Source organism: Dendroctonus ponderosae, unplaced genomic scaffold, assembly GCF_020466585.1.
Source record: "Dendroctonus ponderosae isolate FM_Combo_2020 unplaced genomic scaffold, Dpon_F_20191213v2 Dpon_F_20191213_5, whole genome shotgun sequence".
NCBI classification, from domain to species: domain Eukaryota; kingdom Metazoa; phylum Arthropoda; class Insecta; order Coleoptera; family Curculionidae; genus Dendroctonus; species Dendroctonus ponderosae.
In genome coordinates, this window is record NW_026018715.1 from 11,278,922 (window position 1) to 11,295,200 (window position 16,279).

Sequence of the window (16,279 nt, forward strand, 5' to 3'; positions counted from 1 at the left end):
TTCTTTTTATCATTTCTGTTCTGATGTTTCGTGTGTGTTTAGTGAATTTCAGTTTGTGGTCGATTGTAATCCCAAGGTACCTTACGTCGTTTTTCGGTTGTGTTATTTTTCAGTTATTGTGGGGTTATTGCAGTTATGTTATTTTTTTATGGTTTGGGGTGCTACTTAATTCCGTTCACCCATGCTTTCCACTTTTAAATTTTGTGGTTATTCTGCACCGTTTGTAGCGATGGGTGGTTGACTTACTCTGATGACCTCTGTGTTTGTCCATGACGATTGTAAGTTATATATTTTGTACTGTTTTATTATATTTTTTAATTTTTTATCATTGTTGACTGTACTGTACGTAGTTTATGTTGTAGTATTTTGTTTTGTTTTTTTTACTCGCTTTGTCCATAAAATTTGTGAATTTTTCTGTGGCAATAAAGCACATTTTGATTTGATTTGAAAGCAATTGCAGGCTTCAACGCCGTCTTAACAAGATTAGATCAAGCCCAATGTTTAATCGATTTTAGCTGGGGCTAAACTGTGCAATGTAATTGAAAGTTTTCTCTTAAGCCGCCTCGCAAGTCTGTTTAGATCTGTCGAAGGCATTTGATAGTCTCGATAGAAACATTTTGTTGAAAACTTGGACATGCATGAGTGACTTGTTGTTCAAACTCAAAAAGTGGTTTTGATTTGCAAGATGAACACTTAAGAGCTTCTTTTGAACGTCGAAGTTGTGAGCAAACTTTCAAATTGCAAATGAAGGTTTCAACAGTCTTTTTTGGGTAAAGTGTTGCAATTTTTTAATTTGCATTGCGCACGAATGGAAATGTGTATGCTCGATTGAAAGCACAATTAAGCTCCACGCATTTTATAACACCATTCAACTTTTGAATTAAATCAGCTGGAACTAGTAGATTTTTCGATTTTTTTTCTGATTTTTTGCGTCGTAAAACTTGAAAGTACTAAATTGGCTTCTTTAGTTTGGATGGTCATTGGAATACTCGGAAATCCCATACAGGGTGTTCATTTGGTATTCCGACGTTCAAAGTGAATTTTTATGTTTATAATTAAGCATCGTTATTTTGCTGGAAGTGGAACGTTTTTTTTTGATCGGGCAATTTTATGAAAACCGTTCAATTAGCAATCAATGAATCAATTTAACCAACATTAATTCTAGTAAATTAGCAATTAATCTTCCTGCCAACAGATTTGGGTTTTCAAATTCGGAAAGTAAACAGTAGTTTTGGTGTTTTCAAGAACCCTAAATAAGTCAAAGTACTGAAATGAAAGGTTTTGTGTGTTTTTCGGTGAAATGAAAAGAAAAATTTCAAGTTGACAAATTCTTCGCTTCGTCGCGACCCAACTTTGCTACCAAATGTGTGGTTTTCATTCTCTAAATAATTACTTTAAACACTTAAACGTCGAGAGGTTGTAAGGAAACGACATATTGATAATCAAGCTTCCAACAGTGTTGAGATTGATGAATAACTTGTGCAACTTTTTCATTTGCAATCAACAGAAATGAAAATTTGTGTGCGCAATTGAAAGTCCAATTAAAAGCCACATACTTTATCAGACTATTGAATTTTTCCGCTAAATGAATAACTGAACATTAGCCATTCTGTTGAGTCGAAACGAAAAAAACAGATATAAATAATCGAACTAACAATGTCAAAAGCCACAAAAGGCTTTCCAATTCACCCACAAAGTTCATTTTTTTATATCCCTGCCATTTGGCAAGTGGCCTCAAAAGCAACATCAGAATGTCTCAGAACCATTGTTGGTTTATTGGTTTATTCCAGGTGGAAATGCCCCGATTTTTCTGCTCAGCAGCGGAGATTCCGGGGGCCATTTGATCATTCAAACGTCTTCAGAACAGGCCGCTGCCGCGCCTCAAAGAGTGCTCAATGCCGATAGTCTGCTGAAGGAAACGAACTCAACTTTAGAAGTCGCCTCGGATAATGAAGCAGGATGCAGCAGCAGCAGCAGAACAGCGCCCATTGGATCAGGTGAGTCTCACTTTTGTGCCATTTGTTTAAAAGTTTTCTTACTGCAAGCGCGCTCTATCCGTCCGCTGGTTTTACTCCCTTTCGACTCTTTGCATCTTGCCAAAATGGGGGTCATAAATTGCGCGCAGGGAATTATTGGTTCCACTATATTAACATAAAAGTGCTCTCAGTCGATCGGAAGGAAAAACATTTATTGCAAACGGGGTTCTTTTATTAAATCCCGACATCTATCAGATTGGCCATAAGACGGGATTTAGTTAGGCGTCTAGTGCACCTAACTGCATTTTGGAACTGTCTCTGTCCGGGCTAAATTGGAAAATACCGGGGATGGGACAAAAGAGGCGATTTCCAAGTAAAAACGCAATTTTTTTGCTATCAAACCAGAGGAATTTGCTTGTTCCCGGTACTTCAAACAAGGCGAAACAGACTGAAACCGTTCACAATTTTTTTCATTCTTACTTGCGAACTTTGAGGTTTGAAGAACGTGGTTAATTGGCATCTGGATGGCGGCATCATGAAGTTGGCTTAGAACCGGCCATTTGAAACAACATATTTAACAAGCATGAAAACCTGATCGATTAGTCGTTGAATTTTTCTGTTTGTTAATGGCAAATTGATTATTTAACAGCAAAAGAGATGGGAGCTTTTGAAAGAGAATTTTCCAGAGCGAGAATATAACAAATCCTTTTAGGACTTAGTGGTGGTGTAGATTCACGCATAAACTTTCCGAAAAGTTCCGGTAGCTTCCGCATTTCGATTCCAACCACCTGACAATGATATAAAAACCTCATATCTATAAAGGAAAAGTCTATATTCGTAAAGATTGGCCCGCGATCAGCAAACCTTTTCGATAGAGACGTTGACACAGCATTGTACTTGGATAATATCCATTCCCGGCATAATGTAACGTTCAGCTCCACAAAAGGATATTTCCCTATCGGACGTAACTCACCATTAAAATATTCAAATGGATTTCTTGCTTTTTATTGCCGCACTTCCCTACCGAATCCGTTCGGAGGGCTTTCATATCACTATTATGTTTATTACGTTTTGCCAATTTCGTTCACATGATCAGAAGTGTTTAGTGTTTCTCTATCGAGACAAAAAGCTCGTAACTCATTTAATCAGAAATTATTGAAAAAATCTGGCATCAGCAATCCTGCAAGCAAAAGCTTGAGTTTTTCTGTGCATATAGAAACCTTCTGAATTAATTCAGAAAAAATATGAGCAAAATCGGACAGAACAAGGACTGTTCAGAAATTCCTAGACTTGAAGATCAAAAGCAATTTTTGTCGTCAATAATGCTCTCTTTTTTGTGGGTGTAGAAGGTTTTCGAATGTAGTTCAGACAAATTTTAGTAAATTCAGAGAGGAAATGGCCTGTCCAAAAATTCCCAAACTTGAACATGAAATCGAAAAAAACAGATTTTTTGCAAGTGGAATCCTGTAGGATTGTCCTGTGGATGCAGCAAGCTTTCGAACTTATTACGGACGAATTACAGTAAAAACAGACATACTTTCCAGAAATTACTCACTTTAATATGAAAAGCAGTAAAATAGCGGTAACATGAAAATCCTGTTGTCAACAATCCTGCAAGAAAAAACTTGATTTTTGTGTGGATACAGAATCGATTCTAGTGTATCCAAGAGAAATTTTACTTAAATCAGACAGGATACTGGCCGTCCAAAAATTGCCAAACTTGAGGATAGAAAGCAGCAAGAACGCGACAGTTTAAAAAATTTTTATCCTCAAAAAGCCTGCGAGTTTTCACCCAATTTATCTTTAGTTGATATAGAAGCTTTTTGCCGGTATCGACGAAAAATTGAAGTAAAATTATACAGGGAGAGAGAGTGTTGATAAATTCCTGGATATAAAGACAAAAATCAGGATAAGCTGTAGCTTTCAAAAATGCAAACCCTCAACTCTCCTGCAACTGAGAGTTTGAGTTTTTTCATGTGAATACGGAAACCATCCTGTAATACCTGCGAGACATTTGACTTAAATCCGACGGGACACGCATTGTCCAGAAATTTCCAAACTTGAGAATAAATTGACTTGAAGACTGACCAAGACTTGAAGATGAAGAGCAGTCAAAACGTGGCATTTTTCATAATTTTTTTACTGCAACAGTCCTGCGAGTTGTCGTTTGAGTTTTTTCCTGTGAATACACAAAGCTTTCGCATAAATTCATGCAAAATTTCAGTTTAATCGCATCAGAGAAAAATTGCTCGAAAATTCCCAAATTTGGTGATAACAAGGTAGAAAAACGTCGATGTTAAATCGCGAAATTAAAAAAAAAATTCTTCCAATAGCAGCTCAATTTTCCCCCGTTGATACAAAAGTTGTTCAAATTTATCCAAAGGAAATTCAATAGGCAATTAACTGTTCGAAAATAAAAAATAAAAGAATTGAAATTGAATGGTGAAAAAGTAAAATTGGTAAAACTGTCTAGAAATTCTCAAAATTGGTCATATGACCTGGTCAAAAATGATTAAAATTCCCTTAGGTGATTATAAAAATGTGATCATTCCTATTCTATTGCACATGATCTTAACGGGCATTTAGTGCGTTTTTATTCGGCGGAAAACTAATGAAAAACGCAGCATAAATTTGTAAAGTGGTTAAAATGCTTATTTACTATCCATTGTCAATTTATCGTGTTCCACTGGTCGCTGATTCGTTTTAAAATCAGCCTGGATCCCTCAGCTAAGCGCAAATTGACCGTGTAATATCCGGTGCTTTTTGTTTCCGGTCAGGCCCCAATTTTTTCCAGCTTTGCTTGTTTATGCCGTTTTCTGACCGGGGCAGGTTTTCGTAAATATTTGGTTCGGAAATCGGCATTTTTAATATGAACACCGAACTTCATATTATGCTGCTGGGAAACATGCTTTGATGGCTTGGCAGATGGATATATATTCCATGCAAATTTTGTTGATATAAATTCATGATTCGCGATTTTTCATACGATGAAACAATTTTCGGGCGCGTCTAAGACAACAGGATTTAAACACCATTATTTAAGGACGCTCGTCCTTGCTAACGATGAAATATGGCCCCTGCAAGGATGTAATGGATATATTTTGCACGATTTATTTGCAACTTTGAGGAATATCTTAATTTGTAAATACTGCATATAATAAAGGACCGATCATTTGGTGAAAGCCCGAAATGCGAAACGCCGTTATTTATTAGCCCTGGTAATAGAAAATTGCCGGTTTACTACCAGCAAGATTGGTCGAATAAATCGTGTCAATTATCAAAAATCCGAAATTTTGTGGTGGAATAATTGCCAAAATGCCCAAGTAGGAACCACGCGAAGTCGCCTTAAATGAGCCAGTATTTTATATCTTCTGTATATCCAAATTGAATATAAATTGTTACTTTCGTCGGCAAACGGAAAGCCTATAAATAATTTCAGTTGAATTAATGAAATATTATGCAACCGTATTTCAGCCTGTTTCATGTTTTCTTACCAAATCGGATACAGAATTCATAAAATACAACTCTATTTGCATAATTTTGCAATGGAACAGATATTAGGCTACGGGTTTCCTGTGGAATGACAGATTTGTGTTGGGAAATTTACAAATAATTTCTTGAAAAAACCTACTGCAAACGCAATACTTCCCTAAATCCATCACATTACCTTCTATACGTTTCTTATGAACAGAGCATAAGATAAGTTCGTCGTCAGAAATTATTCGACTTCTGAACTCATTTTTCACTTGAAATGTTGAGTTCTCCTTGCGATGATTTTGACCCTCGTTTGACCCTCATGATTCAGTTGTTTTTAGCAAAATATGCATTTGCCGGTGAACCAGAGCGTTCTTTTTAAAATATTTGTTTTTTTCAATCTATAATCATCATCGTTTTTTCAGTTCATATTAGTTTGGATCCATTGACTGCCAAAAAGGAAAACGTGGATTTAATCTGGAATTTTTCCAACGCGTCTGTACACTTTATATTTATCACTTTTTTCTTAGTTCTTATTTTCTGTAGCTTTCTGCCCATGCTTTCATGTTGCTGCTAGTTTGCGCTAAGTGAATGCTTGCAAATTGTTAAACAGTAAATCCCCAAACAGTGACACAGTTAGTTGAGCGATAAATCCCAAACGAAATTTCCTGGAGCCATAAACAAAACAAAAATTAAATCATGGAAAGTACTAAATATTCGGAAAGAGATAATAAATTCGGCCTTTGTGTCAAGATAGACATTAATAACGGTTTTAAAATTTTTAAAGGGTAGTTGTTCTTATTTTAACCAGGTAAATATTTGTGAGTCACGAACGAACACTCTAAAATGATGGAAGATGGAACTTTGACGACATTAAAATTTAGCTTTGCCTTGACTAATCCGGTGCTTTCTTCGGTGGGAGTTACTTCATGGCTAAAGTTTTTAATTGGCTGAATTTTACGATCCAACTCATGTCTGAGTTGTTTTGTTGTGTTCTTCGGCATGGTTGGAGTTTCACTGAACTCCAAACATTAGGAAAATGTTGACATTATACAAAAAAAAACATTAGAGAGAGAGAATTATGAGAATCTCTATATGAACCGCTGAAACTATAGGAAATAAATCCAAATAATAAAGTGTTAAAGTTTGGCCAGTGGTTTTAATTAATTGGGAATCTGCAAGCGAAAAAAGCAGGTAGTTTTGGACCAAAAGCCGGAATTATAGTCGAACTAGCGTAAAACTGCCATCAAATTTGCATCTTATATCGTTCAAAACAACTCAATTTGTCATAAAAGGGTTTATGAGTCGAGCGACTATCTCGACAAATCGAACCAAAGTGAAAACATCGGAAAAAATCAGTAAAATCGAATAAATTCTTCACGCAGTTAAGGAAAAAAATCCCCAAAGTGGTGGAAAATATTTGAAAATGCACAATCTCCCCCATCGCCCCTGTTCAGGTATTCAGAGCACTTCTTTAATATTCACTAAAAAGAAAGAAAAGAAAGTAATGTAGTCATTAAGATTTATTTTTTGGGGGCGGTCGAAGCACCTGTATGAAATATTAAGGCCGTAATACCTTTTGTGTGATTTTTTATTGTCTTTTTATGTTTCAAAGCCGAACAAAGTAATAAATGTCAGGGCGAAAAGCTTAGGGGGTTACAATCGTTGATTAATACACTGTTTGATTTTTTTCAAAAGGTTTTTTGTTTGCTATCAATGTGGTTTGGCCATCCAACCATGCGAGTGGATTTAAATTATCTAAAGTACGCCAGTAGGTATTTTTTGGGAGACATTTTTAATTTAGCCAGTTGCAACATGCACCCGGTTAAATAATATTTAAAAGAAGGCCCTCCAATTAAAGTTTATTCAGTTCGTTATCGCAACATTCACGACATCTCTGCCGTGAAAAGGGTTTATATATTTAACCCTGGCATTGTTTTTTATTCCGGCTGCCTGGTACAGAGCGTCGTTTCGTTTTTGATCCTTTTTTCGCCACATTCCCCGCTCATTTCTGTTAATTTTCTGCACGCGACTGTTCACTTTGATATCTGGCCGATTTGGTTTTGGAGTGTCCTCATTTTTCTACCACAGCATGATCAAAGAACGAAAAAAAAAACAAAAATGTTTCGAATTACTCAAACTTGGTTGGTCTCGTGGAGATTCTGTTGGGGTTTTAGAAGGTAAAACACAGGTTTTTTGTGAGTGTTGTTTGGGATTTGAACATGTCGGAAGGAGTGAAACGCCCAAAAATGGCAAATGACTTAGGGTTTGGGTAAAATCCATAGACAGTATTTTTTTTAAGTTTTGTTTTAAAATGATCTCGGTTTTACTCATGTAGCTAATTGGTTTGTTTCTCTGCAGTTTTGTTTTTTGCAAAGGGAGGTTTTTTTGATATGATAATTTAAGGAAGATTAATTAAGGAAGAGTTTATAATTTAATCAGTGTTGCATCAGTGGACAAAAATTTGAAATTTCACACAAACTTCAAAATTCAGAAAAATGAGTATCGTATCTTGCTCGGTTATGAACAATTTTTATAGTTCAAAGATTAGCATTTGGAAATGTTTGAAAATGTGGATTATACTAAAATAACGCAGTTAATTCTTACTTGAGGATCATTTCAGTCATTTTATCCGGATACGTTTGTCTGTTTTTGTAAGTAAACTTTTCCTGTCGGTTTATATTTTTATTTTTGGTACTACGAGGTTCATTTTAATTAGTTTTGCCTCCTTGATAGCAGAATAAGATGTGAAATATTTTTTAACTGCGAAAATTCTTCAAAGGGTGTTTGTAGGATTGGTCTAGGAGATTTCCATTACTTCTGATTTCGTTACATTTTTTTAAGTTAAGCGGCATTCGCACAATCTTCTCTTAGTTCTTTTGGTAATAATTTCATTTTAAATCTCTTCGTCACATTTTTATCGTTTTTAGCGGTATGGGAAGGAAAAATTACTATTTGAAAATGGCAAAATTCTGAGAAATTTATGTTTCATTGAGCATCTTCTGTGGATGTTGGAATCAATCGTTGCCATATATTTTTATATGCGAGATTTTGTAGACTGTTTTCTTTGCCATTACTTTTCTCACGCTTAGTTCACGCAAGTTAGTAACTTGATTTTGTTGTTATTTAAAGTTGTAATTTTGAAAAATTGTTTGAATGGATCTGGGACTTTTGGATCGCCGAATTTTTTATTTTAGGTCACTTTTATGACATTGGACGGGGTTGTTTCTTTAATATTTTTTTTTCGTTTTTAATTAATCATCAGAAGCCTTCACAGGCTCTTTTAGTTTCAAATTAAACTATGTGCTCCTATTATTTATTTGAATGCAGACTTAAACATTTTCAGCTTTCTGAAAAATGTGTCACAAATAAAAATCTTTTTCTACTCTTGGAAATTTTTGAATCATAATTTAAAGTGTGAGTGATACTTTCAGCATTTTTTCAGAGGTTTTTTGGCTAAATCACATTTTTCTAAAGTATTCGTTTTTATTTCATCGTCACTTAGTTTTATTTCCACATTCATTTTTACTTTTGTTTGAGTTTTAGTGTCAAATAGTGCTGTTAATCGATCAAAGCGTTTTTCACACACCGCTTAAAAGCACACAAATATTTTCTTCTTAACGTTCTGCCTGAAGAAAATATTGTTTAAAGAAAAAATGTGTGTCGTACTTTGTTCGGTTATGAATAATTTTTAGTAAGCCTGTATTTTTGCCCATGTCAAAAAATAAAATATTGTATTTTTGATATCGTTTTAGTTTCCTTCCGGTGATTTTATCTGTGTCTCTTTATAATTTCAGGTTTAATTAGTGCTGGATAAATTTTTGAATGTTCCGCATGCAAACCCAAACGTTTTCAGTGGCTCTTGATGTCTTTTGTTCCCAGGGCCATTTTAATCGAACTACTCTTGTTGAGAGTGTTATCTTGGTTCGACATGGTTTAAGAACGACAAAATCCTATTTTTTGCGAAGGGATTTTTCTCCTATTTGGAGGCTGATGATTTTGTTTTCCGAGATGAGGTGTGTGTCGTACCCTGGCAGGTTGTGCATACTTTTGCTGCGATTAGGATTACAAAGTTTGTTTTGATTTTCGAAATATTGGAAGGTCCGAAATTTTTGAAGAATTTGATGTTTGGATTTCTAAAGTGGAAAATGTTTGTAAAAAGGAAAACGGCAACAAACATATTTCTAACTCTGTACCTGTTTTCCAGCTTTTTATCAAGTTGCGCCTGGACATTTGCTTTGTTGTAGTGTTCGTTTCAAACTGTAGTTCAGTAACTGTGTTGTAGCGGTCGTTCTTTAACAATTTTAATTAATCAATCGTTTGCTCAAACATTTTCAATCTTCTTTTCAGCTTTTCGAATTTTAGTTTTGCTCAAACAAACACGCTTTTGCGAATGGTTTGTGGGAAAACTATTTTATTTCTAAACCCTCCGATTTTTTCGGTAAAAGTTGACATGCGCTTTATAGAACAAGAATAACATATTAAAACGTTCTTTAATTTCTGCAAACCTTAAATAGATAAATGTGTGTCACATCCACTAGGATTATGAACTGATTATGAATGAAAACTATTAATTTGTAAATCCTTGAGGACATGTGAAAATAGCAGGTTTGAAACTGTGGATTTTTCATGTTTACAAGAAAATACCCAACATAATTTTCAGTTTTTTGAAGCTTTATTGATATAAACACAAAAGCGAATAGTTTCAAATTGTAACTGCGATCTAAATCTCGTGAAATTTATGCTCAGCAGGTGGGCAAGCGTAACGTAGAACCGATTCGGCGGTGGGTTAAGATTACATGTCGCCTTTCTATGGTGATTTAATGGGCCCCTAACCAGATGGGAATGAAGTCACGCGTGCCGTTTAAATGGAGGCTCCATATGGGATCCCGGCTTAATGGGCTTGATTACAAACGACAAATAACTATGTTTGTTTGCTCTCTCAATGCTAGAGACGTAGCCGAGTTGCATAGAGCGTTCAATTGAGGGAAAAAATGCTAATGTAACTTTCCCCTCTTTTGATCAGCTAATTGTCCTGGACGTCTTAAGCGGCCTCTTCATTACCGAAATCCACCAAGAATGCCAATGGGCTTTTTAATTTAAAATTAAATTACTCCCTGAACGAAGAATACAAAATGGTCTTTGTTCATATCATTGAAATTGATTCTTGCCTCTCGGTAAAGACTTAATTGTACCACTGTTTGATCCTAATCTGGTTAGCTATTCAGACGGTTTTCGTTTCTCGTTCTTTTTGCCGCTCTACTTTTTCATGTAAATTAAGCTATAGCTTCAGCATTCTAAAGCGATATTAAATCTTAATTAAGCCAACGACGGCAAGATAAAGAAAATTCTCTATTGCGGATATTCATTTGAATTAATCGAGTTTCTAAAGGTAGGGGAAAAAGGAAGGTTTAGAGCATTGTTTAAAATTTGTCATAAACACCTTTAAATTAATATTACCTCTAGGTGATTATTTTAAGTTAAAGCTCGCTAAATATTTATAAATGAAGATACGATTCGATCGAGTTCATGGAGCTCTTTCGTTATTTTTCTTTAGGAACCGACTGGAAAAGTTTTAATTGTCAATTTACATTTTTAAGATATCCGTTCGGGTGTTATTTAAGGTGTCTAAACTTCCGGCCGGCATCCAAGCCAAATTCTAATTTTATCTGCACCGGATCCTGCACCTGACTACATAAAACAGGAATAAGGAAACTTATTTAATTTCTTTTGTTTCACTCTTTCAGTTTTTTTGCCTGCTAGTTACTAATTAGAAAGGCATAAAAACGTGACTAGATTGCGAGTGGTGAAATGGAAAAATTGATTTTCTCGTTGTCTGGCTAGGAAATTACGTTTTTTTTTGTTAGTTTTAATTATAAAAGCTACAACGGGACGAATTAGCATTTCGATAAAACAATCCGCCGCTAAAAGTCCAAAAACAAATTTGCGGCACGCACAAAAAAGCAACGGTTGAAGTTAATTTCACAGTTAGTGAATAACGGCAATAAATGTATCAATTATTTGAAATGCTGCTGCCAAAAAATAAACAGGAAATGAACTCTCACAAAACTAGAACAACAATCGGAGTTTCGAGGCTTGGCAAAGGGTAAAACTCATTTGCCATTTACATTACAGATGATTAAAAAATAGCTGATATTAATTTCCGTTCGGGTTTATTTGGCAAATTCGCAAATGCTAATGGAAAACTGAATTTTTCAATGCTTGAGGATAAGTGAGTCGAGTTTGTGGAGGTTTCTTTTTGGTCTGTTTGAAATTAAGTAGTCATTTTCAAGTGAATTAAATTGATTTTTTTTCAAATTTTACGTTGTTTTTTTTATTGATTATTCGTTGTTCTTAGAGCAGATTGTTACGGGTAATTAAAATATGTTTTATATACTAAAATATTCATCATTGGCGCTGTACTTTCTTTAGCTTCCGGATTTCTCATTGCTAATGAAATGAAAAAGCTCAACAATTTTCATTAGTCGTGAAAAATCTTCTCCGGTTGTTTCTCAAATTTTACTTCCATTTTTGTCAAGTAAAATTATTCAGATGATATGTTGCAATTATATGCTGGTATTTGCTATAAAACTGTTATAAAGTATTTGTCCCTTGACGAGCGAAAAGCGAAATTTGGGCAAACGTTTTTGAATCTCTCAAAGGTAAAATTCAACACTGGTCCATTCCGTGTCGGATGGCTCTTTAATTCTTAAACGAATGCGTCGTTATTCTTTGAAACGGCCCATCTAAATATCGGACTAGACCAAATGAATGCTTTAATGCACCATAAGCTGCTAATAAAATGAATAATTCGCTCATAAAAATTAGCTATTCATAAGAAATGTTTTCAGCTTTACAGTGGTGTAATCTTTTAATCTGCCTTCGGGGATTCGGCAAATGTTCTCCGTGTCCGGAAGTTTATTAAATTTGAAATGAATTCAAAATAAGTTACTATAGAAAGGGCTGAAAATGCTAATTAACATTTTACTCCAATTGGTTTTTTTGGTGGAGCTCTTCCGGGTTTTCCGCGGGTATTTTCTTGGTTGTTAACATTTCTTCAGTTCGAGAGTAGCTGTTTGATAAATCGTTTCTTTGTGACTGGCTTAAATAAATAACGCCAGCATATTTCCTATTTCATGCAGTTTAGAATTTAATGCGGCAATATTTTTATCAGAATTCGCAAAAGTACCATAAAGATTTTTGATAGAGCTGCAGGAGGCCTTGTTTTAAAACACTATTACAGCGTTATGTGTTTATTACCATAGACTAACAGTTAGTTTCTGTTTCAGGTATGTAGCGGCCTATCTCAATTAGTGATCTCATATTGTGGTAAGTGTGTTGCATTTTTTAATTGCCCTGCACATATATTTTCATACCGAATTCGCTGGCAGTCGTTTTAAAAGAAAACTGCTCTAAGCTCGAAAAGTCGCTTGAATTGCCGCATTTATTGTTACGGTAAATCGTTAATATTGACGAGTAGTAAATTGAACGGCATTATGAACCCTTGCGGATATTTTATTGCAGAAACTCGACTTTAAAAGCCGTCTCCCTCTGATTTAGGGAAACTTTCCCGAAAGTTATCATGGGACATCTGTCGTTCCAAAGGAAAATAACTTGCAAATTGTCTGCTTTATTATGCAGATCCACTTAATTGCTTTCTGTATACTTCAGCTACTTAAAATTGAAAGTTTAACTGAAATCTTTTAGACACGTTTTATTACTAACAAGCAAAGTTTTTATCACTGTTCGCCCCAGACACTATTTATATCTCGATTTGTATATAAATGGGTCTTCGACGTAGGCGATCATGAATTATGGAGAGTCATTCGGGTAAAATTAGATCCTGGTTAGCCCAGTTCCAAACCCCCGTTAATTTCAGTCTAGTCAAGAAGAAATTCGATAAGGAGTAATTTATGATGGTTTTCGAGTAGTTTAAATTTGAGCGCCTGAAAAGGATAAACAACAATGCAAGTTTTCTTTCGTTGCGATCTTCCACAATGACCTAGTTGTAACAGCAAAACATTCAAACTTCTTACAATAGTCGATTTATGCACAGTTTTAACTAGTTTGTCATTGAATCACCGTGTTTGACGGTTTAGAGAGAATTTGCCCTACAAAAAGTCGATTGTCTAAACTGAAAATGTTTAGACGCTCTTCAAACAGAAACGTGAATATTACACATTGTGTTTTACGTCTGTAAGTGGATTGATTGGACAAAAATTATGGCAAAAGCTTTGCATGAGTTCACAATTATTTGCTCTTGTTGAAGGCAATGCAAGAGCTCTGATGAAAAGGTGCGACTTTCTGGTTTTTTCTTCTATATTTCCCATCTTGCTTGGAAAATGTAAATACGTTCATTGAAATGATGACGTGTCTCGGGATTTTTTTGTACAAATTCTTCATTGGCTTCTTACGAATTTATTTCAGTTAAAAGTATACGCATATTGAGGAGCTTCTGAGCTCGAAAGCTACGCAATAAGTGCAGAAACACACAGGTCAAAAATGCTTCAAAATCTTTCTCTAGACTTTTCTGGTCCGATATAGTTAGCAGAAAATGTTGTTCAACTTTTATCATCATTTTGAATCAAAGTTTAATAGTTGCTGTTTCCTAATCAACTTTACAACTCCCTGAGTCTATTTTGCACATTTATTTTTCGATTTTTTTTGGTTGATTTTTAAAGCAAATGAGTCCGGAATTAGCTGTAGCTTATACATTGAGTTGGATTATTTTAATTAAATGCTCAGTACTTTGATTCAGAACTTCTACCGCTCAATTTTTAGACCAATATTGCCTTTATTTAATTTTTCATATGAATTCTCCTTCAATCTGATTTTATGGCTTTGTTTGTAATTTGCCTCATCCATTTTCAAGCTTTCAAAATGTCTTTGTTTCAGGTTTATCGTTCAATTTTTTGTGTTCTTTTGGAGGCAACTTTTTTCTGCTCGTATCCCTCCGAACGCAGTCTGAACTGAAAATCTGTAGTTTTAAAATCGAAATGTATCGCCGATTTTGAGTTTTTTCGACTGTTAACCAACGATTCTGGGCTAAAACATCCTGCATTTGCACACTGGGGGCTTATTTATAGAAAATGGTGAATCTCGTTTGATTTTCTAATGATTATTAAGCGCTCCTGTAGAGGCAATAGAAATTAAATTTTCTATCAAATACTGAACCTGTTATCTTTTAACTAATTCGGCTTTTTGAAAAAATAAAGTTAGTTAAAAACATTAGACATTTTTTTTTTCAAAATCCCTAAGAAAGGTCAAAGTTCTTGACCAAAACGGCTCCCAATTTATTTTACTTCCGCTCGAAAACAAGAAGGGCCACTTTCTCCATTTGAAACCACTTAAAAAACCCGAGTACTCTTTCAATTTTCGTTGGGCTAATCTTGTCAAAAAAACATGTTAAAATCATTCAACATGAACCATAGAATGTTGTGATTTCGTCTAAACCTGATACTTACTTATTTCAAAATTACAGTCCATTTCCAGCAATTTTTGTAATTTTCAAGCAATTTGCGTCTCAACAAAGATCTTTGTAATCCGTAAGAAAGAGCTTTATAGATTTTTATCAGTATTTTTTTGGTTTATTATTTTAAGTCTTTTGAGGTTCATTTTTCAGGGCACTGAAATCCAATCTGAAAACGACTAGATATTCTGCTTTAGTTCACTTATTGCGTGAATTTATAAGCATATTTTCATGCAGATGCTTAATAATGAAATGTGACTTCAAATTCTGTTTTCTCCTGCTATCTTTCGGAGTACAATTTGAAATTAAAATAAATATGTTTAAAATCGATGAAAGTTTTTAATTTAATTTTTAGAATCCCTTTTAGTTAATGTCTTACAGTTGTTCTTTCTCGATCAAATTCAAAAGTGTGTCATTTTTTCAAGTTTTCTGTCCTTTTGAGCGTTTCCAGTTCCAGAATACTAATTCTTCAAATTATAAACCATTTTCATGAGAAAGAAGCAAAAAATTCGACTAATTCAATGGAAAATACGTATATATCCGAAATAATTATGGTCCGCTTTGATTTTTTGACATTTAACCAACGATTCTGAACTGAAACATTTTTCCCAAGAAAAAGAATTTTCCCACTGTGGACCTTTTTTAAGCACATAGCAAAACAAAACGCTCATCGTCTGATTCCTATAAATTGTTATTCGCTCTTGGGATAGACAACAGAAAATTCACCTCAGAAAGAAAATTTTGCCATCACATCGATTATCTAGAAGTATTTTCGTATTTAATAGTGATTGAAAGACACACTGCTGAGAAATGTATGTTTTTGTTAAAACAATGGGCAAATTCGCCTGAAAAGGCTCTAAGAAAGCTTCAATTTTTTACAAGTTTACGAACTGTGGTAATTTACAGGAATTGGATGAATCTTTTGCAAAAAATGGGCTGAATTCTCCAACATGAAACATTGTGATTTTCTCTAGACCCCTCTGATGCAAAATCGTCCCAAAATTACAACCCATTTCGCGAGATGTTTTTAGTTTTAGGCTTACATCTCAAAGATGATGTTTGTAAACCGTGTAAAAATATATACTCTTTTAAATATCATTTAAATTATTTTTTTTACCACTGAGTCCTATTTCAAAACCCCTAGATATTCTGCTTTAGCTCGATTTTATCGTGAATTTCTAAGCATCTCTTCAAGCAGATGCGTGAGCAAATAGTCAGTGAAACTCATTTGGTTTATTGAGAAATTAATGTTTCTGTTAGAGCAACGAAAAATTCGCCTGTAAAAAACCTCAACAAAAATTCTTGTGTCTGCAATCCAAGCTTCCGACTGGAGGACAAGAAGAGTCAGTTTCTCTATTAA

The 16,279-nt window shown here is 34.6% G+C and overlaps 1 protein-coding gene across 3 annotated transcripts in view; it reads left to right on the forward strand.

The window, feature by feature from the left end:
• Positions 1–16,017, forward strand: part of LOC109546633 — a 63,943-nt gene extending 47,926 nt beyond the window's left edge. For 2 of the 3 annotated variants that reach the window (XM_048666344.1, XM_019917658.2), the window contains 2 exons: positions 1,791–1,997; positions 15,826–16,017. In XM_048666344.1, the coding sequence (XP_048522301.1) occupies positions 1,791–1,997; positions 15,826–15,836 (218 nt within the window). In that variant the 3' untranslated portion in view covers positions 15,837–16,017. The other variant, XM_048666345.1, reaches the window with a different exon arrangement.
• Positions 16,018–16,279: the final 262 nt, after the last annotated feature.